The 21,938-nt window shown below is 47.7% G+C and overlaps 1 protein-coding gene across 2 annotated transcripts in view; it reads right to left on the reverse strand.

Moving 5' to 3' along the window:
- PAPPA (pappalysin 1) overlaps positions 1-21,938 on the reverse strand; it is a 365,052-nt gene that overhangs the window by 10,927 nt on the left and 332,187 nt on the right. For both annotated transcript variants that reach the window (XM_061477061.1, XM_061477060.1), the window contains exons 17-21: positions 21,030-21,201; positions 17,561-17,708; positions 14,864-14,973; positions 8,201-8,272; positions 4,270-4,368 (exon numbers count right to left, since the gene is read on the reverse strand). In XM_061477061.1, coding sequence (XP_061333045.1) covers positions 4,270-4,368; positions 8,201-8,272; positions 14,864-14,973; positions 17,561-17,708; positions 21,030-21,201 — 601 coding nt within the window. The remainder of the gene's footprint in view (positions 1-4,269; positions 4,369-8,200; positions 8,273-14,863; positions 14,974-17,560; positions 17,709-21,029; positions 21,202-21,938) is intronic.

Consider the following 21,938-nt stretch of genomic DNA (forward strand, 5'->3'; position numbering starts at 1 on the left):
GCTGGCCGGCAATGGCCTTCCTGTCTCTCAAAGCTGCTCCTGGGTCATGCACAGGGCAAGCTGTGAGCAGCGCAGCCCCGTCCCCTGCCCCATCTGCAAACCCAAACACTGGCCCCATGCTCCCCACCTGCCCCATGAGGCACTGCAGGACTTGTGTCCCCGCTTCCTTGGGTGGCACTTGTCCCTGGGCCAGCCCTGGCTTCCCTCCCGCTGCAGGGGGATGCTGATCAATTAGCGCCCAACAAATAATTAGGCTGATGAATGTCTCTTTTTCCCGTTTGCTGACTGCGGCTGCCTCCAGTTTATGCTCAGAATATAAGCGAATTTATTCGCTGCCATTTGTAGCATTCAAAAGAGAGCTTTAATGATTTCTTTTAAGCTCCCTAGCCCGATTGTGAATAGCACAGGGCAAATACTCATTATTCCCTATCTAAGCAGCAGTGCTGATTAGTCGGCAGCTGGTCAGATAAGTCACACTGCTCTGTTCCCCTCTCGCTGCAGAAATGCACAAGGTCATTTGCTGCTAATGCTCAAATGCAAAGGGAAAACATGGCCTAAGCGACTGCCTCCATGGAAGTCCCTGGTGGATTTTCAGGGCAACAAAACAGGAGCGTGCAAATGAAATAAGAAGGCTCAGCATGGAAGTGAATATGGGTTGAGGAGTAATTTTGCTTTCACGCAGCCTGGTTCACAGCATTGTGTGCAGCTGAGAGCGCGTTTGGGAGGGTGGTGGGATTGCAGTGAAACTCAGTCTTGACAGTTCGCGGACATTAAAGATCTGCAACCAGCTTTTACTTGGCTGTTAACTCCTGAATCTTCACATGATGCAATGTTAATCTTCAGCCCTTTCCTAAAATAATGTGTGGAGTTGCAATGTTCTGTTTAAATGTGAACCATGTGTCACCGCGGCAATGGCTGCAACGGTGAAAAGATGATAAATCTCAAGCTTGTAAAATGTCCTGTGACATTTCGGGAGAAAAACAGGTGTTGCATAAATGTTAGACATTTATGGGTAAACTTGCAGGGGCTTTAAAAGACTGACACATCTGCCACATAGTATGTAACCCTGAAAGGAAAGGAGCAAAGCAGGCTCTTTCATGTGTCTCGCTCTTTCTACAACCGAATGAAAATACATCCTCATCTGGTATTGGAATTAAGAGAGCTGGACTCTCCCCTCCCTACGTCTCCTCCAGGTTTTTGGCTTTTACACCCAACGTGTATTTTAAAACTGTGCCTTTTTAAGTAGGTGGCAAACTGTGCTGGAAGGATTTGGTATGCGGAGTATTTTTATTCAGCTCCCTTTTCTCTCACCTTTCATTGTTTTTCCCTTTGGAATATCTCCTGTAACACTCCACTCATAAACCTCTTCAAAGGGAGGGCTGTATTTGAACAGCCTGGCCTGAAATCTGGTCTCAGTCAAAGGCCTCAGACGGGAAAATCACTCGCAGAGCCGAGCCCCAGGGCTGCTGCCGCAGGTGGCGGCGGCCGCTTTGCAGGCAGAGAGGTGCTGCCTCTTCGGCTCTGACCCGCTTGGGTTATTATTCCCCCCTTTACCTTATAAATGTAATAAACTGGGACTTAGCATCTTGTTTTTGGCATGGAAGGTCTGAGGAGAAGGTGGTTTTCTCGCATCTCCTGAGAGCTTTGTTCAGCTCCTGGGATGGTGTTAGGTATTTTGGGAGAGAGATTTGGAGAGTTGAATGCCTGCCAAGGAAGCAATGAGCTCTGTGGTTCAGCCCTCAACCCATGTGATCCCTAGGATGGGTGTTTCTAAAGGACAACATAGGGTCACTCCATTTCCCCTGGTCACAAGGATACAGCTCCCAGTGAAGTCAGTCGAAGAAGACCTAAGACTTACCTCCAAAACCTCCCTCTCTATGAGGAAACCCATCAGATGTGTGACGAGCTGCCTGCCTCTGAACCACTTGCCCTTTGCACTGGGCATGTTTAACACAGAAACCAGTAACCAAGTGGGCTACAAAGTGCTTTCCCCCTCTTGGGTGGTCACTTGGTTTCTGGGTGGCAGTGAAGCAGCCAGATACTTTGAGAGTGACTCGCCTGGCTGGTAAGTGCTCATAACTCTGTACAGACCCCACTCTGTCTCAATTCCCTGCCCAGTAATAAATTATTCCAAACCTTAATCCTATCCGTTTCCCCATCAGTTCGGCACTCACATCTCTCGTGTTTCAGTCCCATCCCCACCCCTGTGATACACTGTGCCCTCAGCTCTTGTCTTGATGGGGCTGGTTTGGGTCGGTCCCATCCCAGCCACCTCAGTTCCATTCCTCTGGCACCACTTGGGGTTTTTCATCCTCAAGCCTGAAGGCAGCGAGATAAAGTTTCCCAGGCAGGCTGTTGTTGGAGGAGAAGACCTACCCATGCTGAGCTACCGGCCACTTCCAGCTCTGCCCTCCTAGCTGGTGGGCCTGTGAGGTCAGTGAGCAAGCTGAGATTGCCCTTGGGCTGCTCCTCCCAAGGAGGTGGAAAAGCAGCCAGAGATGGGAATCTCTTCTCGGAGATGGCACTGAAGACAATCTGCTGCCTGTCACCCTGCTTGTCTCTGCAGTGGTGGATTCAGCAGGGAGCCCTGTGTGCCATCCCCATGCTCTACTCCATCCTTGGGGAACACAGAAGCTCACCTGCCTCTGCTTCCCTCCCCGCACATGGCTTGCAAAAGAAACACAGTAACACAGGGGAAATTTGTCCAAAAGGCATGTTTAGGAAAACTACTTCTTCCCCAGTGGAGAAATGAACTCCTTCCACTTGGAAGACATGTCCACTTCCCTATCCCAGTGTTCCCACATGGGCCAGAGATAGCCCACAGAGCTCCACTGGTAAGAGATCTTTGGTGGAACCAAGGAAAAGAAGCTTCTGGCTAAAGCTGTCTTAGATAGGACTGTTCCCTGCAGAGACATCTTCATTCCCACAGCTGTGGTAGAGAGGAGCTTCTTCCTCAGATAAGTGAAATGAATGAAGTCTGCTGAGCCCAAGCTCCCTGAAGATTTGAAGTGTTAGCCATATATATCAGATACTTAACATAGCTGGGTTGTCACTCTGATGCACACTCAAGTCTTGAAGACAAGGTAAAAATCTCACATGACAGAAGCTAAGCTTTTCTTTCCTTTCTTTGGGAAACAAGTTTAAAATCTATCCTGCTTAGAAACACATGAAATGTATTGCTTCAGACTACAGGTTTCACTGCCTCAGTCACTGCCTCTAAAAGTACCCAGAAACGGGTGTTAAAGAAGCACAAACTCAAAGGATATATGGAGGGATCCTTCCCCAGGCTAAAGCAGTCAATGGTTTAGATAGTCCTGAGCCAGAAACTGCATCCAGATCAGAGGATTTAATGGCCACTGAAGGAGGTAACCTCCACAAATATACTTATTCTCTTTCTGATTTCAAATATAATTTTGGTCTTAGTGACTTACTGGCAATGTATTCTATCCTTCAAATGCACATTGTGCGAATAAGAAATGCCTTTCATTTGTTTAGATCCTGCTTTTAGGTATTAGCTCACCCCCTCATTGCTGTGTGATAAGAAACACTGGGGTTTATTTTCCTCCCTGCATTAGGTAATGTTTTTATGAATCTCTGCTACTCACCATGCCCACTGCCTCTTCTGAAAGGGCAGCAGGTCCTGGTCTATGTGGTCTCTGTGCTGAAGATATTACACATCTCTACTCAGCCCTGCTGCCCTGCTCCCCACCGTTCTCTGTCCCACTCTGTCCTTTAGGAGACGGGATGGTCAACAGTGAGCCATGTGCATGTGGATACATAGAGATCAAAGTACAGACCTACAGTGATGCTTTCATTTTGCTCTCTGTTCTTTTCCTAATGACTCCTAACCTTTAGTTTCCATTTTGAGCATTGAGAGTGGATATCAGGACAGGCAAATATACCCTTGTCAGTGTTTCTGTATGAAGGGCTCCTGAGCAGTAGGTGTAGCTTTGCTGATGGATTTTGAAGGGAGCTAGCCTTTGTCTATAGAGAAGCTAAGGTTTAATTACAGTAAGAATGAATGAATGCCACTGACTATTGCAGAACCTGCCTTACACAGGTATAAGGTGGGTTATGATGAGAAACGCACATGTATATCAAGAGAGGATTTCAAAATGGACCAAAAACCCAGTGCCTATAAGCTGATGCCTGGACTGAAGGTCCTTCTGAGACCTTGGACCTCCTTTGTCCTAGCAAAAACAATTCTTTTCCAAGCACAAAGCAGTGCTCAGGAAGAAATTCCCAGCGGAAAAGGAAGGGCATCCCTACCTTTTTGGTCTTGACTGTTGAGGCGCAGCAGTCCCCACCATCATAGTTGCAGAAGGCTCTGTTGTTGATGGAGTCACAGTAGTTGTCCCCCATGAAAGGCTGAAAAGGAAAAAGCAGAAAAAGGCTGAGAGCGTGGACATGAATAAACCGTGCAACAATATGTCAGAAGGAAAACGAGCAACTTGAAGGAGCTATAGAGTTTGTAACATTATCAACTGCCCTGAAAAGCAAGAGAGAATTATTTCCCTCTCCCTTCGAAGCAGACAGAGAGGAAAAAAAGGACACTAGATGGAAGGGAAATGAGCCCTTGTTGGCTTTTCACATCCCACATAAGATGATGCTTCAGGAATATTAATGTGACTAGGCCCAGAGACAGCATCAAGGCATCTAAAATTGTGGCACCTTTTGATAATTTTAAGCTAACCTTCCAAAACTATGTGGGATAGGAAGAAGGTTATGTATAACAGCAAAACTGGCTTGCTTTTAATAGCTGTACTTTGCACCACAGTTCTCCTAACTATGCAACATGTGTCAGCAATGAGGGCACAAAACATAGCACAAAGAGAAATGGAAGTGGTCTGAGCTCAGCGCAGGGACCATGTGTTCTCATTCTCTGACCACCAGTAACCCAACATGACCTTGGCCATGACACGTCATCTTCCTCTGCTCCACAGCTCAGAGCTGGGATAATGGCCATCATTCAGAGGGATGTTGTGGAGAGCTATTAAGTAAAATTCATAAATCACTTTGGAAAAGAAAATGTGGTCACTAGTCTGTGCAATGTGATCACTAGGTCTATGCGCTGCACAGGACCTGAATGATAATCACAGTTCTAACAAAAAGGCTCGAAGCCCTCTTGGTCAGCGAGTACAGAAGTCTTTCCTGGACATCAAAACTGTGCCTGATGCTCAAAAAGGCCTTTGCCAGGGATGAGAATCCCAGGAAGCAATGAAAGTTCAGAGAAGCAGATGCTCAGCAGAGAGCACAGTCATATCTGTAATACGTCTTACATGCATGGGCTCATGGGGCCATTCCCATTTTATCTGCTCTTTGGAAAATTCATTTATGCTGCACTGAGTAAAGCACACCAGGGACTTTTCCTACAAGAAGGCATCATTGCAGAGCAGGTGGGGAGCCTTTTGGAGGCTTCCTGGGAGGATTCTGCAGCAATTGCCATACCAAAGTCTCCCTTATGATAGATATCTGAAGAACCAGCCATGAGAACCATGGCTCTCCCCAGACAGAGCCATGGCTGTGCTCATCAGTCCAGCAATGGACCCTCTGCAGTGGTGTAAATGCATGCTATTGCTGCTGCTCATGTTTTGCAGGTTTAAGTATTCCTATTGGGGTACATGAAATCCATCCAGGCAATGATAGACCACAGCAGGACTACCAGGAGGGGACAGACTCATTGCATGTCACTTGTTTAGCTATGTGCAAATACTACAGATGCTGACCAAGAATTCAGAGTTACAGGGTGAGGCTCCTATCCCTATAACCTGGCTTAACTCCACTGTGACTTCCACAGAGACTGACTTCTTTATACAGGCAAAGACTTTGACTTGCAAACATCCTTCCAGTTTAATTCATCTGCTAAGAGTTAAAAGGGAATGATTTATAAGTAAATGGAGAGGTATTTTTATGCCAACCTGGTCACAGTCAAAAATACAAACTTTGTCCAACCTCCCAGGAAATTGTGTAGGTTTCTCCATGTTTCCCTTGTATTGCCTGGCTCTGCCTGCTTGTCAAGAAAGGCTTGACTTTAATTTTCCATGCCTATATCCTACACCTATGAACACTGGAAAAATCAGTAAAAGAAATATGTGGAAAAATTTGCCTTTCACTGGCACAGAGTAGGCGAGTGAGTCCTTTGGAGGAGAAGAATGGGACAAACAGCATCTATTCTGCTGTGGTACCAAAATCCTCATTCGGGAGACCTTGGAGGCTGTGGAGGGTGAAGTCTTTATAGGGCTTCATGCCTATCACAGTGCTCCTATACTTTTGGAGGACTACACAGGTAGTCCAGAGGGGCTGGTTTTCTACTGAAACAACTAAATTAGCTGCCGAGGAGTACGGGGCTCACTCAAAAACCTCTATTCCTGCCACTAGGGAGCGACAAAAAATCACATTGCAGCAGGAGTCTGGGTTACCACTGTGACCACCAAGAGTAAAGTAATGCCCCGCTTACAGCCTTCTGTTCAGGGAACCCTCCCTAATGCCGAGGATATTAATATATAAGAGATTGTATCAGCCTAATGGCCCAGTATAATTGACCTACTGGCTTATTAGTCCGTATTTCCATAGTCATGAATAAAAGGCTTGATGAATATGGTATTTCAATGCCAGAGAACAAGCTCTGGCCCATTCGCGGCTCCTGGAAGCATCAGGCTCTAAAAATGATGCTAGAAGCCATTATCAATTGTCTGGGCAAAGCCTTCCAAGATGATAGATTGGGATGCAGTGACACTGCTGAATGAATGATGAAAAGAAGAAAGTTCCTATTGATGCAGTGGGGTCTGGCAATTAACAATGATGGAAGGGAAGAAAACGCTGAGAAAAAGCATGTCAGTAATAATGGCTTCTGGTAAATTATTACATCATTGCAAACTTTGCCTCAGTAACAACTATCCTTAACCAGCAGGAGAATGGCTACCCAGTGGTGCATCAGCACCTGAATGGCATTTCTTAATGGTTGCTGGATGTTATTTTAGCTCTCTTTGGAGAATAGGGGCGCCTAGCCAGCCTGCATGAATGCAATGCCTGAGATGGCTTATGACATTCAAAGCACTGACAGCAGAATGCTTTTCATTTAGGGAACAACTCGACAGAAACTATTACATTGTTGGAGAGTTATTACCCTCTTGGGCCCAACATTTGTATGCGAAGGAAACCTGTCTTTCACTTCAAGACAAATCACGTCGCGCAGCAATGTGGTCTAGAGTTTTGTGTCGAATTTAGGAATTCTGTGCCATGTTCTGCCACTCCAGGCAAATAACTTTAAAGTGCTTGTAAAATTGGGCTACTGGGCGCTGAGAACACAGTCAGTGCTGCAGAAAGTCAGGAGGTGGGAGGTCAAGACACAGCTCTTCCACTGCCCATAGACCTGAAGCAGCCATCTACCCCTCTGCTTATGAGCTACCCCAATTCTACAATGGACATGGAGCTTCCCAGCCTCACAGAGGTACTACGAGGCGGGGGGTGGAACTAGATAATCTTAAGGTTCTTTCCAACCCTAACTATTCTATGGTTCGACTTCTTGACATGGGTGAGATACTCAAGGGCATGATGGAAACCACATGAGCGCCATGACCCAGCGAGAGATGCTCTAGCCCCATTTAACCGCTGGAAGCATCTTAACACTTCTCAGACTTTTTTGTTACCAGCAGAAACAACATCCTTCAATATAATTGCTTTTTTCAGATAACACACAAGACTCTCGAAATGTATCACAGCTCGAATGAAACTGCATATGCCTGGGACTTTTTCTGGTTCAGATAGAAGTGCACAGTGGAGGGTTTTGTGATTTCCTCACTATCCACCCAGTGGTATCACCAATGCTCAAAGCCTAAATGGGCTTGGGAAGAACTAGCCCTCTAATAGGATGTCAAAATCAAGGAAAAACATCTGAAGGTTTTTGCAACTTCCCAGAAATTCCCTGATCCTGGGTAATTTTGATGGTCTACCAATGTTGTTGAGCTCCTTGATCATTTAACTCCCATGAGAGTCACCCAACCATCGGCTCTAGGGAAACCACCAATTTCACCACTGAGTGTACAAACTAATGTAGGCAACCACAGTCTGACATAGTCAGGGCAAAAACCTGTTTGTCCCACTTGTAAACCAGCATTTACCGACCATGTGTCTGCAGTGATGGTTACCAGAACGTTTGGGAGAGCAAGCATGGACCACCTGAGCTAACGTGAAAGCTCACCTCGCAGCCTTTGACACAATGGATCAGGGAAGGGTGGGGGTACCACTTGAGTCCCGCCGTGCAGACAACACTCTGGAGGGAAGAAGAAAAAAACCCAACAGGTTAAGACAAAGAAATCAGTGTACAGAAAGCCAGTGCGCTGGGCTCCTATGGCTCTCCTGTACTTAACCAATGAAGTTCAGTTCCTAACACCTCTTGTGTTCTCAGGACCTGGCTGTCCTCCAGGTATTTACAAGAAGTGTTGGACTTGACACTTGCAATAACAGAACATTCGAGATTAAAATAATATTTAAGGTTCTCTGAAAATGTCATGTCCAATATTTCACTCATGGTGGGGGAACGTAGCAGCGAAAGGTAAAGGCACGGGTCTGCTGTCTTGCTCTTGGGTAGGGGGGGATTTCTTTGGGTTCTTTGGTGCTGCAAAGCCTTGCTCTCCTTCACCCATCAGACCTGTGCTTCCTGAAGATGGAAACAGCTAAAGGTCAACTTTCAGATACATTTTCGCACCATCTTAAATAAAAGCACCTCCCACTACACACCTTCAGAATAACTCCCAGATAGGACAGCATCATCTGCTACATTTCATGAGCTTTATCGTTCCGGTATAAACTCTCTTTATAGATTTTCTAGAAGAAGAAAGTTGGAGTGCTTAGTTTGGGGTTAAAATTGTGACTAACCTACTGAAATGATTGCATACCCCAGGTAGACACTGTTTGCCTTTGGACATGGAAAACTAGATTTTAAGAGGGGATGAAAAGTTTGAGGTGACAGTGGAGCTGGTGCTTCTATACCATGGAGGTCTAGGAGAGAGGACTCCCATCCGTTCACCAGGATATCATCACAGGTTCATTTTGGGTTATCATCCACGGATGGAACGCTACAGTGTCCACTTGGGCAAGATGAACACATAGGTGCTCACCCAAAGCCAGGGGTCAGGGTTGGATGGAGGCCTGGGGAAGGAAAGGGATTAACATTTGGGAAGACCTGACGCACAAGCCATCCCTTCCCCTGTTTATTTGAGGGCTAATTTAATCCATCTGCAGGGGAACCTCAACATGTTTTTACAGTTTCTGTCATTTGAGGCTTACCTGGCGTGGGTTAGAGAAAGGACTTTTATACTATCTGACTGGGGCTGTTTATCTTTCCGATGCTTTTGGATTTTCCACTATTAGTCAAGCCCGGCTTGCCCCACCTGCCTCACAACAGGGCCCGTCTGTGTGAGAGGAGAAGCGGCCGGGAATGGGGGGAGGATGTTGTTTATCCCTCGGGAAGCAGGCTGCAAGGTGCGGGGGCCCTGCAGTGTCAGACCTTCCCCCAGCACGCTCCCGACAGACAGCTGGAGATTTCCAGGCTGTTGCCTGCCACAAATGGTGAAGGCTTTAGTCGGATTTTTTTCCCCCTCTTCTGTTTATTGCATTTCACAGAGAAAAGAAGGGAAACTTTTCTAGGTTTCAAAATAAACAAGGCAAGTCAACAGGCAGGGAGGGGGGAAGAGTAAAGGAAGCAGTTCAAGAGCATTTGAAACCAGGAATTAAAACAAAGTGGAAAACTCAGGCGGTTGCCTCCCGTATCCAAGGCCAGGCAGACAATAAGAAGTGCACTTCCAAAGAGCATCTCACATTCCCCTGGTAAGAAGCATCAATATTTACAGAACCTCTCAATATGTGTGAATGTGTGTGAGCACATGGAGTTAACAAAAGCAGCTAGGTAGCACTGAAACAGGCTCTGAAGAGAGGAGGTTTCCAGCAATCCCTTGCAGAGGATGAACTGACTACTTTCCATGCCCTCCCAGTATTAAAACCCCAGCACCCTCCCTTAGAGGAATGGATGGAAAGTGAAGTCTGTGCTAGGACAGTGATCTTGTTTAAGATTATCCTCAATCCCAAGGGCTGCACAGCTGGACATCCCCCAGGGAACGTGAATGCAGCCCCAAGTTGCTCTCCATAGCACAGGAAAGCCAACTGACCTCATGCTAGATTAACCACTGGATCAGTGGGACATTCACGTTGCTCTTCAGTGGTCATCAGCTTAGTCCCAGTTACTTTGCCTTCTCCTTGGGTAAAGCTTTGCTAATGGAGACCATTAGAGCTATTCCAGCTGAATTCAATCCTGCTAACTTCATGCTAATTAATGGAACTGGAAGCAGAGTATGCTCAGGGAATGGCCATGGTCCCAGCTCCTCTTGTTGGTTTTCCAAACCCTGAACTCTTACCACCAAGCCTGTTTGTACTCTCAGGCTGCTTTTGCGGTGTGTGCAGTGCAAGAGGATGGGAAAAGGTGTGGGCAGAGGGAGAGACTGGGCTGGGAAACTGAGAAACTGGGGATGATTTGGGTTGTTGGGCATTGTTCCTGTCTCTTGCAGTGCAAACAGGCATACAAGGTGCCATAGAGAGCAACTGGATGGGGCAACTGAGACAAATAAATGTATACAGAGCATGCAAAGATGGGTACAGGTGGCACTTGTGAGGGACATGATCAGGATCTGATGGTGTCAGTGCACACAGAAAGGAAGCTGACCTCACAAGGTCAACAAAGGATGCTGGATGGAAGGAGGTGGATGGAAGGACCACATCCGACGCGTGCCAGGAGGTGCACAGGGAATAAAGCCCATCTGGCCACTTCCTCTGCCAGCCCCATCCCTTCCCCTTGCTGCCACTGTGGTGACATCTGCTACCCTCATGGCCCCAGCTCCCCTTGTGCATCGGCTTCTGCAGCTCAGCAGCTGCATCGGCCACGCTGTGCAGTCGGCTCTATTGACTTTGGTCGTGTCCCCATCCCAGAAACGCCATCCAGCCACATCTGTGGTTTGCTGGCTGTGACTCCATCTGCTGCGAGGGGAGAGGAAGCCAGGATGCGCTCCCACAGTAGGTAACAAAGAGCCAAGAAAGCAAATCAAGCTGTCATTTACTCCTTATGAGGGAAGACCTAGTGCCTCCAGTCACAGCGCTTCCCTCCCATGGTGGGACTAACACAATGATGTCAACCATTTGCGGGCTGTGGAGGGGATTAGGTTTCCCCAAGAGAGGCTGGTGGAGAGCTCTCCTCCACCTTAGATGGGTCAAGTGTCCCCCAGGGCTTATGCACAGTGACTGGTATCTACTGGTCTCAGCTAACTCTCTCCTCAGCCACTAAATGAACATGACAACCGAGTGGCGGTGGTGAGGGGATCGGCTACTGCTGCCAAGAGAGAAGAGACATAGAGTTTTGTGGCTGTTTCCTCTTGTAGCTCCAGACAGGGTGGGAACTCCTGACATGCCAGGAACTAAGCCGCTGCAGTAAGTCATTCCACTGTTCCATGACTCAGTTTCCCTGCCTGCAAATTAAGCCCAACAGTCACAGAAAGGGGAGAGGGAAAGGAAGGAGGAAAACTGCAAAGCTTTAATGAATAGAGGGGATTTAAGGAGAATTCCTATTAATGGGCATCCAGAAATCCCAGGGCTTGCAGTGCATATGGGAAAACACATCACCATCAGTAGTGCAGTGTCCCAAGAGTGTGGAGGAGCCATGGCCACATTCACCCTGCTGGTAGGCAGAGCTGGGGCATGCCAACCCTTTGCAGGTCACCCCAGGCACGCACATGCTTGTGCAGTGTTTGGCCCGTTCCTGCTCAGCACAAAGGCAAGGACCCAAATTCAGCCAACCTAAGAAATTAAGTGTCTGCCCTGTTCCTCTGCAGTCAATAGGAAAGGGCTGTCAAGCTGTCTTTGTGAGATGCTTCCTTTTTTTCTCTCCACTGCCTGCACAGTCAGTCCTGGCAGCTCTATCTATAGGTGTCTTCAACAGCTCACTGCCCCTTGGCTAATGGGAAATCATGGGAACAGCAGTGGTTGCTCTGAAGACAGCCTCCAGCAGAAGCACAGACACCCACAAGATTTCAGGTGGTTCTTTTTTTCCTGCTAAAAGCACTGATTGAGAAGGCACTGCCAACGTACACTGATTTCAGCAAACTCCTTCAGATCCAACAGAGCAACTCGGCCTGAACCAATTCTGCAGTCGTATGCGTTTGTCAGATGTTCTTCGGAGTGAAATATCTGTTGTTGTTGTTCCTTTGAGAGGACATTTAATTTCTAATTATTTCTTTTTTCTTTGTCATTTTCATTAAACAAAAACTTTTCCAAAGTCCTTGGAAATGAACGGCCACGCTCTGTTCAAACCAATGCGGTTTTTCCTCCCATTTTTCGGTTCACTAAAAAAATCACAACAACAAACCAGGCCCCTTGATTAAAGAGAAAACATTTTGTTTCTTCATCTGACATAACTTCGAGTGAACCGAAAAAGCAAGTGATTTGCACAGCTCTGCTCTAAACAGCCCCCAGAGGAGAGACGGTTCCTTCTTCCCTATTTGCTTCCGTAACAGCTATTGCCTGAGCAGCTACACACAGATGTTATTCTTTTTCCTTGGGTTTTATCTGTGCCTGTCCTCTCAAAGGTAAGCTCCACAGGTCAGTTCTGCCTTTATCTGCTTCTCATTTGTACATTACTTGTGCCTGAATTAAGTCACTAGAAGTGTTTCCTTTGTGTCATTCAAGTACTTGGAGATCCACAAAGACTTGCCGTGTAAGTGCAACCAGCTGCTCCCTTGACTTGTATGGCACAGCAGCAAGCTGTCACTGACCATAAACAGAGACACCTATTATTACTGGTATATAACACATTGCCATGGGGACCTTCCCCTAAGGCATCCCAGTCCTGTCTCTCCAGGGGGTCTCCCGAGTCCCACCGGTAGCAGCATTTGCCCCATGACGTACCACTCGCTGTGCGTGACATCCCCTTATCTGAGAGTTGAAGAAGATGGATGATATACAGCTACCAAAATATCCCTTCCATCATGTCTCAGCACCATCCCACTTGTCTCCTAAAGGTTTCCCTCCACCTCCCAACACAAGTTTTCAACCCCAAATCCCACCCTCTAGTTACAAATTGTTTGTGGGGTGAGACTTTTCTCTGCTCCCAGCCTAAATCTCTTGCAAGATCCTCACCATCAGGGCAAGAAAGGCCTTATTTACCACTGTACTCTTGGAAAGCATGATTTCTCCTCCATCCCTCACTCCCCTCATCTCCCCCTTTACAACTCTATGTTTTCCCTGCTGCCTAATGAGCCCTCCAGAGACCTGCAGGTATAAAACTCGTTACAGCTCCCTCTGCGCACCCGCATCAATAAACGAGGGAGCACAGCAGAGAACAGGAGGGAAGCTGTCACTTTATTTCACCATGAATTACAAAACCACTTTAAAGTCTAGCACTCGGGAAAGGACCAGTGAGAAATTGCCCCGAATACAGAGATAGGGGTTTTCTTTATGCTTCATGCCTGAAACTTGGCAAAGCCTAGGCTTAGGCAATGATATAATCTCGGCATCTGGAGTGAATGGGAAGCTGGGAAGGACACTGCAAACTTGTTCTGTTCTCTGGACTTAGGTTCCCCACTGCTTTCCAGGATTTATTCTATTGCTCTGTGTGAAACAGGGAAGTATAAAGTGGTTATTTTTCAGAGCAGCTCACAACCCACAGCCAAGGCCAGATTTCAAAAATCCCAACCCCTGGGTACATACTTAGGCATGTAGAGAAGCAAATAGACTGTCAAAGCTGCTCAAAATATGCTGGGGCTGTGCTGGCTGCTTGTTCGCCTCCTAAATGGAGAGTTGCAGTGTGTAAAACAGACTCCTGTAAAGACAGGGCCAAGTATGTGAAAGCCAGTAAGTGTTTGCTCAAGCACCACCAGCAACCTGCACCCTGGTGACATGGGATGTGCTGGTGTCTTCTGACATGCACTTGAGCATGGCCAGATAAACATCTACGCCATGCAGGCACAAGTGCTGGTTACATGCATTTTGGGGCAGGAGAGCACATTTGTGTAGATGGCAGGAAGGGGGTTTAAGAGGAGGTAGATGAGTGTGTCCCCACAGGTTGTGTCCCCACAATCCAATTGTCTCCCACAGGTATTCAAGTGTAGGCACGAAACCAAACAGCTCTTTGCTTCAGGTGGCCTGTGTGTATAGGGCGTGCAAGGCACTGTACATGGTGTGCGTGTCCCCATCAGGGTAGACCTGGAGGATGCGCAGGATGGTGTGCCATGAGTGGTTAATGCTGCCTGAGTGCTTGCTGCAGGCAGGAGGAAGAAGTGGTGACCTCTGGATGGGGCTGTGCTGAGCAGGCATCTCTTGCATGCGGGCGAAGGGGTGGGGGGAAGGACTCAGCCAGCTCTGCTGGTTCGGGAAATGAAATACCCTCTGTATCAGCTTCTTTTGTCATCCAAAAGCAGTGCAGAAAAATCCAGCTCTGCCACCCAAGGAAAGCAAAATACTGAACGGGAGGAAGCAAATAAAACCTGGCCAGTGCCCTTTCTCTGTCTGTCTTCCTGTGTCATGAATCATGTTTCCAGATCAGACCCACTGTAGGTGCCAGGTGGATGTGAGCACACTGATTTAGGGCCTTTACCTTGAACTGACTTTCATTGGGAAATCATAGAGGGAAAGCAACTTGGAGAGGAAGCCACCACATTACTGGAACACCATGTAAGGACACAACAAAAATCAGGAATTCTTTTCTAAAGGGCAGAATTAACCCTGTATTCCCCTCGCTGAATGAACCACAGGTAATGCTGTTCAGTCCCTTCACATCAACACACAGAAATGGATGTAGGTAGTGAAATTGCCAGGCACTGACCTTCACTCTTTGAGGGTTCATCCAGTGCTGGATGTCTTGCACGGTCTCGTTCACACGCAGGAGGATGGGCTCGTGACTGTGATCCAGACATGAAGTGGTGCACTCCGTGCCTGCAGGAAACACAGTGAGGATAAAGCTAAAGGATAAAGCAAGCAGCTCCTGACCCTTTCGGCATCCCTCCAGCTGAAGGACAGGATTACAGCTCATTTTTCCTAACTTGCAATTAGCAGTCAACCAGAACTATCACATATCTTCTAGGCACACACGAAATGCTGAGTACAGCCCTGCACCTCAGCAGATCGTGGGGGTGGCAGATATTCCAAGGCCTTTCTGTATGAGCTGCGTATCTCTGGCTATTAACTCCAAGAAGGGGGTCAGGTTTTGCACTTTCAGATCATCAAGGAAATGTGAAGGTTTTTCCATTTCAACTGCTCTTTCAAGCAATGGGATCGATTGAGCAGAGGCCGGCGAACTCATCTCACCTATGACATGATAGAAACCTACCGTTTGATCTGTCACATATACAGACCTTCAATAATCATCTTGCAGAGGGTGCCCAAGCCTAACGACATTGCAGGCGAGCTAGCACCTAAGTCCACAGTCGATAAGAAGTACACGGAGAGGTAATGATGGCTTTGTTCACACATAAACCTGCTTTTTCCCTGATTAACTGTCATGCCCAGTGGGAATCCTGTCCTTTCTTCATTAAAACATGCTGCGATACTCTCCAGCAATATCCCAGAGCCCTGTGGTGACACAACCGTAAGCCCTAGTGTGTTGGACCATTACCATTTCCCCCCTGGAAAATCACTCCTGAATGGCACAGCTGCTGCAAACATGTCATTAGGATTTCTGCACTCCAATCAGCGCTGGGGGAGGAATTAATCTCCACACTGGTTTGGAGAGCTGAACCTTTGGCTCAACACACACCTCAGCCTGGAAGGGCAGATTAGGTGTCTGAGGAATAACTGAAGGTGTGTGGGATTCATAGTGACCACGACTGGATGCTATTATTTTCCCCACCTGCTTCTGACTTCTCATGAACTCCCACATGGAGGAGTCACTGGGAGCAGAGCAGACCTGGGCTGTTGAGCCAGGAAGATTGGGAGGACTTGGGGTTTGTTTTGCTTTCCCAGTGCATGTGACAGTGGCTCCATGGACCAGCTGGGTGAGCCCCATTGACACCACCCCCATTGCAAGTGAGTGGAAGGAAAACAGCTTCTCGGAAGAACATGGACCAGGATTCCAAAAAGATAAAGAGCAGAAGGAAAACCCAACAACCTGATCCCAAAACGTGCTCTCATCTGCTGAGGATAAGAGCCAAAGGTGGCTGTGCCCTCACTGAGCTCTTCCTCTCCAGCAAAAGCCACACTCCTATGGAGGATTTAGCCCATGAGACCCTCACCTCCATGACGGCTGTGTGGTCCCATCCCAGAATCAGGCCCACCAGACCTTGCATGCGGGACTGGTACCTCCTGACAGCCACACTTGCAAGAGGACCAAGGGCTGTCAGGCACCCACTGGGTGGGAAACTGCAGACCCTCCTTCTTCCAGCACTGAGATGCTCCCCTCCAAAGCAGGAATTGGTATTCCTCTCCTTGGAAAACCCTGGCCAGGTTGGAGGTAACCTCATCTCGAGGATAAAACACCTCTCTACATTAAGAGTCAGGGCTCGCCGCTCGCTCTCCTGCCACGCTCCTTACACTCTGGGAAAGGAGCAGGTCGGAATTGTTTTGATATATGATCTGTAATTGGCATCATTACAGAGCGGTGATCTCATCCAGGTCGTGTTCTCCTCCCCAGGGAGGGAACACAAGCAGGCTCGTGGTCCCTTCGCATGGCTGCGATATAATGAGGGAGCCGCGCAAGAAGGAAATATCTCCAGGTTCAAAGGGACAGGCAGAGGGAGGAGGGGGCTGGCAGGGGCTGGGAGAGGGGCTGCAGGAAGGGGCCTCGGAGGTCTGTGTGGGTTGCAGCCTTTACAGCATGGAGACCTCAAAAACAGGGGCTGAAAATACAATACAGTGTGTACAGTGTGGAGTCTTACCCCTCCCTCTGCCTGGGTGACACAAAGCACGGCTGAGGGCAAGGAAGTCAATGACCCTTTGCAGGGTGAGCAGGCATCCCAGAAAGAAGGGGGAAAACATACTCTTACAGCAGCTCCTAATCAACTGTCATACCAAAAGGGATGCTCAGCTGGTCTCATATTCTTTCTGGAAAGATTTGAATTACCCTGGTGCTGCACTTCCCTGCCAGCCTCCTGCCTTTCCACCTCCGGGGCATGTGTATGTGTGCCTGTGGTTGATGGAGGGGGACATGACAAAAGAGCAAACACAGGTACATTCTCTGCCTGTATTTTGAGGACTGGATGTGTCTCTGGCATGGTCTGGCCTGCTGGCTGCCCATTAAAACCAGCTGGCCAAGAAGGCACATGATGAAACTGGAAGCATTGCAAGGAGCCAGCAATCATGTTAATATGATGCCTGGCCTCGCAGAGCTTCATGTTTCCTGAAAGCATTTCCCTGTAAAGCCTCCTGTAGCAGCCTCTCACTCAGGCAAACAGGACCATAGGACTTCAAGGACCGCAAGATCCTTCCTTCCTTCCTCCCTCTCATTCCCATCTTCCTCCTCAACTCCTGTCCCTGTGCTTCCCACTCCCTCCCAAGCTGCATGCTGCAGGAGCTGGAGCTCACAAACCTATGCCGTAGCCGCCGGCGCACTGCAGCTTCAGGTGGCTGTTGAGCTGTGTGGGCAGTGTGCACTGGCCCTGCATCTCCCTGCAGAGATGAAAGGACCCACTCCAGGTGCCATCCTTCCGGCAGTGAATCACGTTGCTTCCACGGCCCTGGAATGAGAGGAGGAGATAATGCAGATGGCCACAAAAACAACAGCAAAGACAGGCTAAGAAGTGAGAAGCAGGCAAACCTGAGCCAGAAGCAAAGTTCTGCTGGAACTGGAAGAGTCCCTGGTTGGGAATGTCAGTGCTGGGGGACAAGAGGGAGTCTTCTTCCAAAGAATAAAGGAAGGAAACCTGCACTGCATACACGCGCACCGCTCTTGTGTGCAATGCAATGTCTTTACAAGGCCCTTGCACGGTCTCTACCTTAAAATAGACCCACTCTAGTTGTGATAAAGGTGCATTCACTCCATTTGCCTTCTATCTTGTTGAGAGGTTTGTGTTGAATGCAGACAACCTTTTCCCTCTTCCCATTTTCTAACTGGTTGCATCATCTTTGTCTCAAAAATGAAAGAATTCCCAATGGCTATCTGAAGGAGGAAGGAAAGCAGGACACGAGCAGGGATGCTTAGCAGGGCAGAACGTGCTCTTTAGAGCTTGGCTGCCTTGAGTGACAGCAAGAGAAGAGGCCGAGACAGACACTCACAGAGGCAGGTGGAAAGGAGAAAAAAATCCTCTGGCGTGGGAATGGGCAAGGAATACAATATGACATTTCTCTTATAGAGAAGATTCTCCGTATGATACTGAAGAATGAATACCAACGTCCGAGGGGAAATATCATGCCCTTTAGAAACAACAAAGGAGTGCACAGGCAATCTTTTGTCAGATCTATCCTCATGGCACTGGGGATTTCTGCACAAGCTATTCTGCAGGATCTGCGAGCCCAGCTGCCACAGGGTAATGCGGGACACCCAACAGGAGGATGTCTGGTGTGGCTCCAATCCTCCCGCAGGGGCCTTGCTGGGTGGGAGAACCATGCACGATCTCTGCTTCTCCTCACCCATTTTATGTCAGGCATGTTGTCTGCAACCTACCCACCCTGCTCTTGGAAACTGTGTTGGGTATCTGGGAATCCTTTAGTGTTCTCTCTATGATGGGATTCCAGCAGGGCTGCTGAACCCTTCGCAGGAGCTCTTCCGCATGACCCACACCCATTGCTGCACAGGGATCGGCACAAGCCACTGGAATATGCGTGGAGGATTGAGCAGCCTTCAATGTTAATCTTGTCCTTAATATCCCAATGCTTCCTTTGCTCAGCTTTGCTGATGAGCACAGTGTTTAGTGAGATGCAAAGTGGTCTCATCGGCAGACTACTGCGAGGGACCTGCTTCCCCTTCTCTAGACATCTGGCCATTGCCAGCAGTAATAAGAAAATCATATGAAAGGATAATGGACCAGATGGACTCAGGGTGTGATCCAGCTTGGTGATTCTCACCTAAGGGCCAGTTTGGCAGAGACTGATTAATTTAGATCTGACTGTTCATATGATTTGTGCACCATATTCTCCAATGGAAGACCCTTGCCCTGGGTGCCAGCGGAGGTACCTGCTTAAATGACCATTATGTTGCTGGTGATTAAGAGATGCCATATGTACAGCTGAGTAACGATCTTTCAGCATGGTGACAAATTCAGGAAGAGATTGCTAAGTGATAATTGAGCACAATTTTGCTGGGGTAGCAAGCATGGTGCACTTCCATTGCAATCTGCATGCCAGGGTTCAAGCATGGTTTTTCAAGGTGAGCCATGAAACCTGATTTACGTTCCTGGAGCTGGTTGTGTTTAAAGGTACTATTGTACAGTTTCTGCAACATACTCTGAGATCCCAGGATACCTATTGCTATAGTAACATCCTGTCCATCACTCCCTGACCTGCAAAATCTCTTGTGAAAATCCCTGCTGGGTTTCTTACTTGGATGCAACGTGCATTATCACCTTATATAGCTGAGAGAGACTTAGTGGGGTTTAATCCTTAAATAATTAACACCTCTCAAGTGGTTCTGGCTTGTGCCAGGAGCCCTCCCCCTTTCTCCAGTCTATTTTCTGGGATATCTGGAAATACCTTTCTCTGCAAATCCCTTTCTCAAGATGTTATCTGCTCCCTCTGCTCAAGGTGCTTTCCCAGCTGAACAATCACTACACTCTTCCTTACAGTGAATAAAGACATAGCCGTATCTCTCACTTTCCAAGAGCCACTTCCTTACTGCTGTAACTCTGATTCCACTGCCCTCTCCTCTGCATGTCCAGTTCATTTAACAGCAAACACAAACCCATTATACCAGCTGTTATTACACTGGTGCCCCAGTTTCCCTGCACTGCCAGCAATGGTACACCTCTCCAGCCATGCTGACCGGTGATAGATGTACAAAGCCACAAATGCTGTATCCCAGAGCTCCCACCCAAACTGCACCCACATGTGCTGCTTCTCATTTCACAGGCTCATAACCTCACCTAAGTTTTATACAAGGAAACCTTTAATGCAAAACCCCAGGGCTCTGCCTGTCGTCCCTGTGAAGAGGACAGGCCAACCCAGAAGGGAACAGGGGCAGCAATTGGCTTTTAACGTTTGGAGCAGGTATCAGAGATGTCTTCACTAGCACTAGGGCATGGTTGGTCCCTTGTTAATATGTCCTCAGAACCTGGAATGATATTAAAAGGCCTTTAACATAGCACTCCCTACTCTCTGCAATGTAGCAGCTTCTACGTCCCCACTTTCTCTTCCCAAGTGTATTAAGCAGAGGCAGCACTTCTGGGAGAAGTTACTTATCTCACAAACTATAATTACCTCTGGTGAGGAAAACTAAACAATTCAAATGACATACTAAAGGCCAGACCATCTCACATCAGTGAACACAGCTTTGTGAAGTCAAAGGCAACACTCTGATTAACACCAGATGAGAATCTGACCCCTGATGCCAAATGACACCTTCACAGCCAGAAAAACATGAAAATTTAGAGATAATTCACCTGAATCATTGTAATCCCTATAAAGTTAAATTACCATATTAAACATATACATGATAATAATAGAAAAAGAGAACTGGAGAGAAATCAAGGTAAACCAGAATGACCAGCCAGGACAAGTGTGGGTAACTCATATCCTACTTTCATTCATTACTCCTTATTTTCTGGCTAGATCATAGAGCCACTGTGGCAGGTTTTTCAGCCACTTATTTTCCAGAAACAGTAAGTCACTCACTGTTAGTCCTTTATGGGTACTGGTTACTACTATCATAAAACCAGTATTTCCAGGCTCTCCACAGCAGCTCTCTCACCCTCTACTTTAATGACATATTTGCCTTCTTCATTCCTCTGCCTCTGGTCTCAGAAGAGCTCAATGGCACTGGGTCCCTCCGAGATCAGAGTCCTTTTGGAACATACGATAAACCCACACTTGTATGTGCTGAGATAACTTGGTCACGAGAGACTCACCGACTGATTGTCATCATCTTCACACTTGATCCGGCATTCGCTGTTGAACTGGAAGCCATTGGTACACTGGTAAAGCCCATGAAACTTGGAAGGAGGAGGGTCGCAGGTAACGGGCACACAAGCGCCCGGCAGCCACGTGCCATCCTGTGTGCACTGGATCTTAAAGGCTCGCCTGTTGGTGCAGGAAAAACCAAGACCATTCCATGAGTGGCTGAGTCAGCTAGGAGCCTCTAAAGCCTCTCAGCTCTGCAAGCAGGTTGCAGGGGATGCATGTGCTTCAGCTTTTAACACTTGGGGAACAAGTTGTGAATCTGCGTCATGAAGTCTCTGAGCAAAAATAATGATTATTTGCAAAACCAATATTGAGCTGTCCAGCTTAAACTCCTCTTTTGGCCTTGGACACATCTCCCAGAAACTCTACTTCAGAGGCTTGTGGGCTGTGGTTGGTTTGAAGTGGGTTTGTGCAAAGTCAGAAGCATATGATAGCACTAACTCTTTCCTGTAGAGCTTCAGAGGGGACTCCCCAGACTCCGTATCAAAGGGGTATTACAAAGGTAAGGTCTGGTTTTGAGCAGTGGTTAGGATTTTCAAGGAAACCTAAGTGAGGAAGGTGCCTAAATCCCCTTGAAACTGCATGAAATAATTGTTCATAGAATCATAGGATGGTTTGTGTTGGAAGAGACCCTAAAGCTCATCCAGTTCCACCTTCCTGCCATGGGCAGGGACACCTTCCACTAGAGCAGCTTGCTCCAAGCCCCATCCAACCTGGACTTGAACACTGCCAAGGATGGGGCAGCCACAGCTTCTCTGGGCACCCTGTGCCAGCGCCTCACCAAATATTCAGTGATATTCCCTACAGCACACATAGTCTGTTTGAAACAGCCCATCCCTTTCTCAAAATAATTTTAG

The sequence above is a fragment of the Pezoporus flaviventris genome, unplaced genomic scaffold, assembly GCF_033815535.1.
Source record: "Pezoporus flaviventris isolate CSIRO_AGI_PZ_B2104156 unplaced genomic scaffold, CSIRO_AGI_Pfla_v1 ptg000097l, whole genome shotgun sequence".
Classification (NCBI taxonomy): Eukaryota; Metazoa; Chordata; class Aves; order Psittaciformes; family Psittacidae; genus Pezoporus; species Pezoporus flaviventris.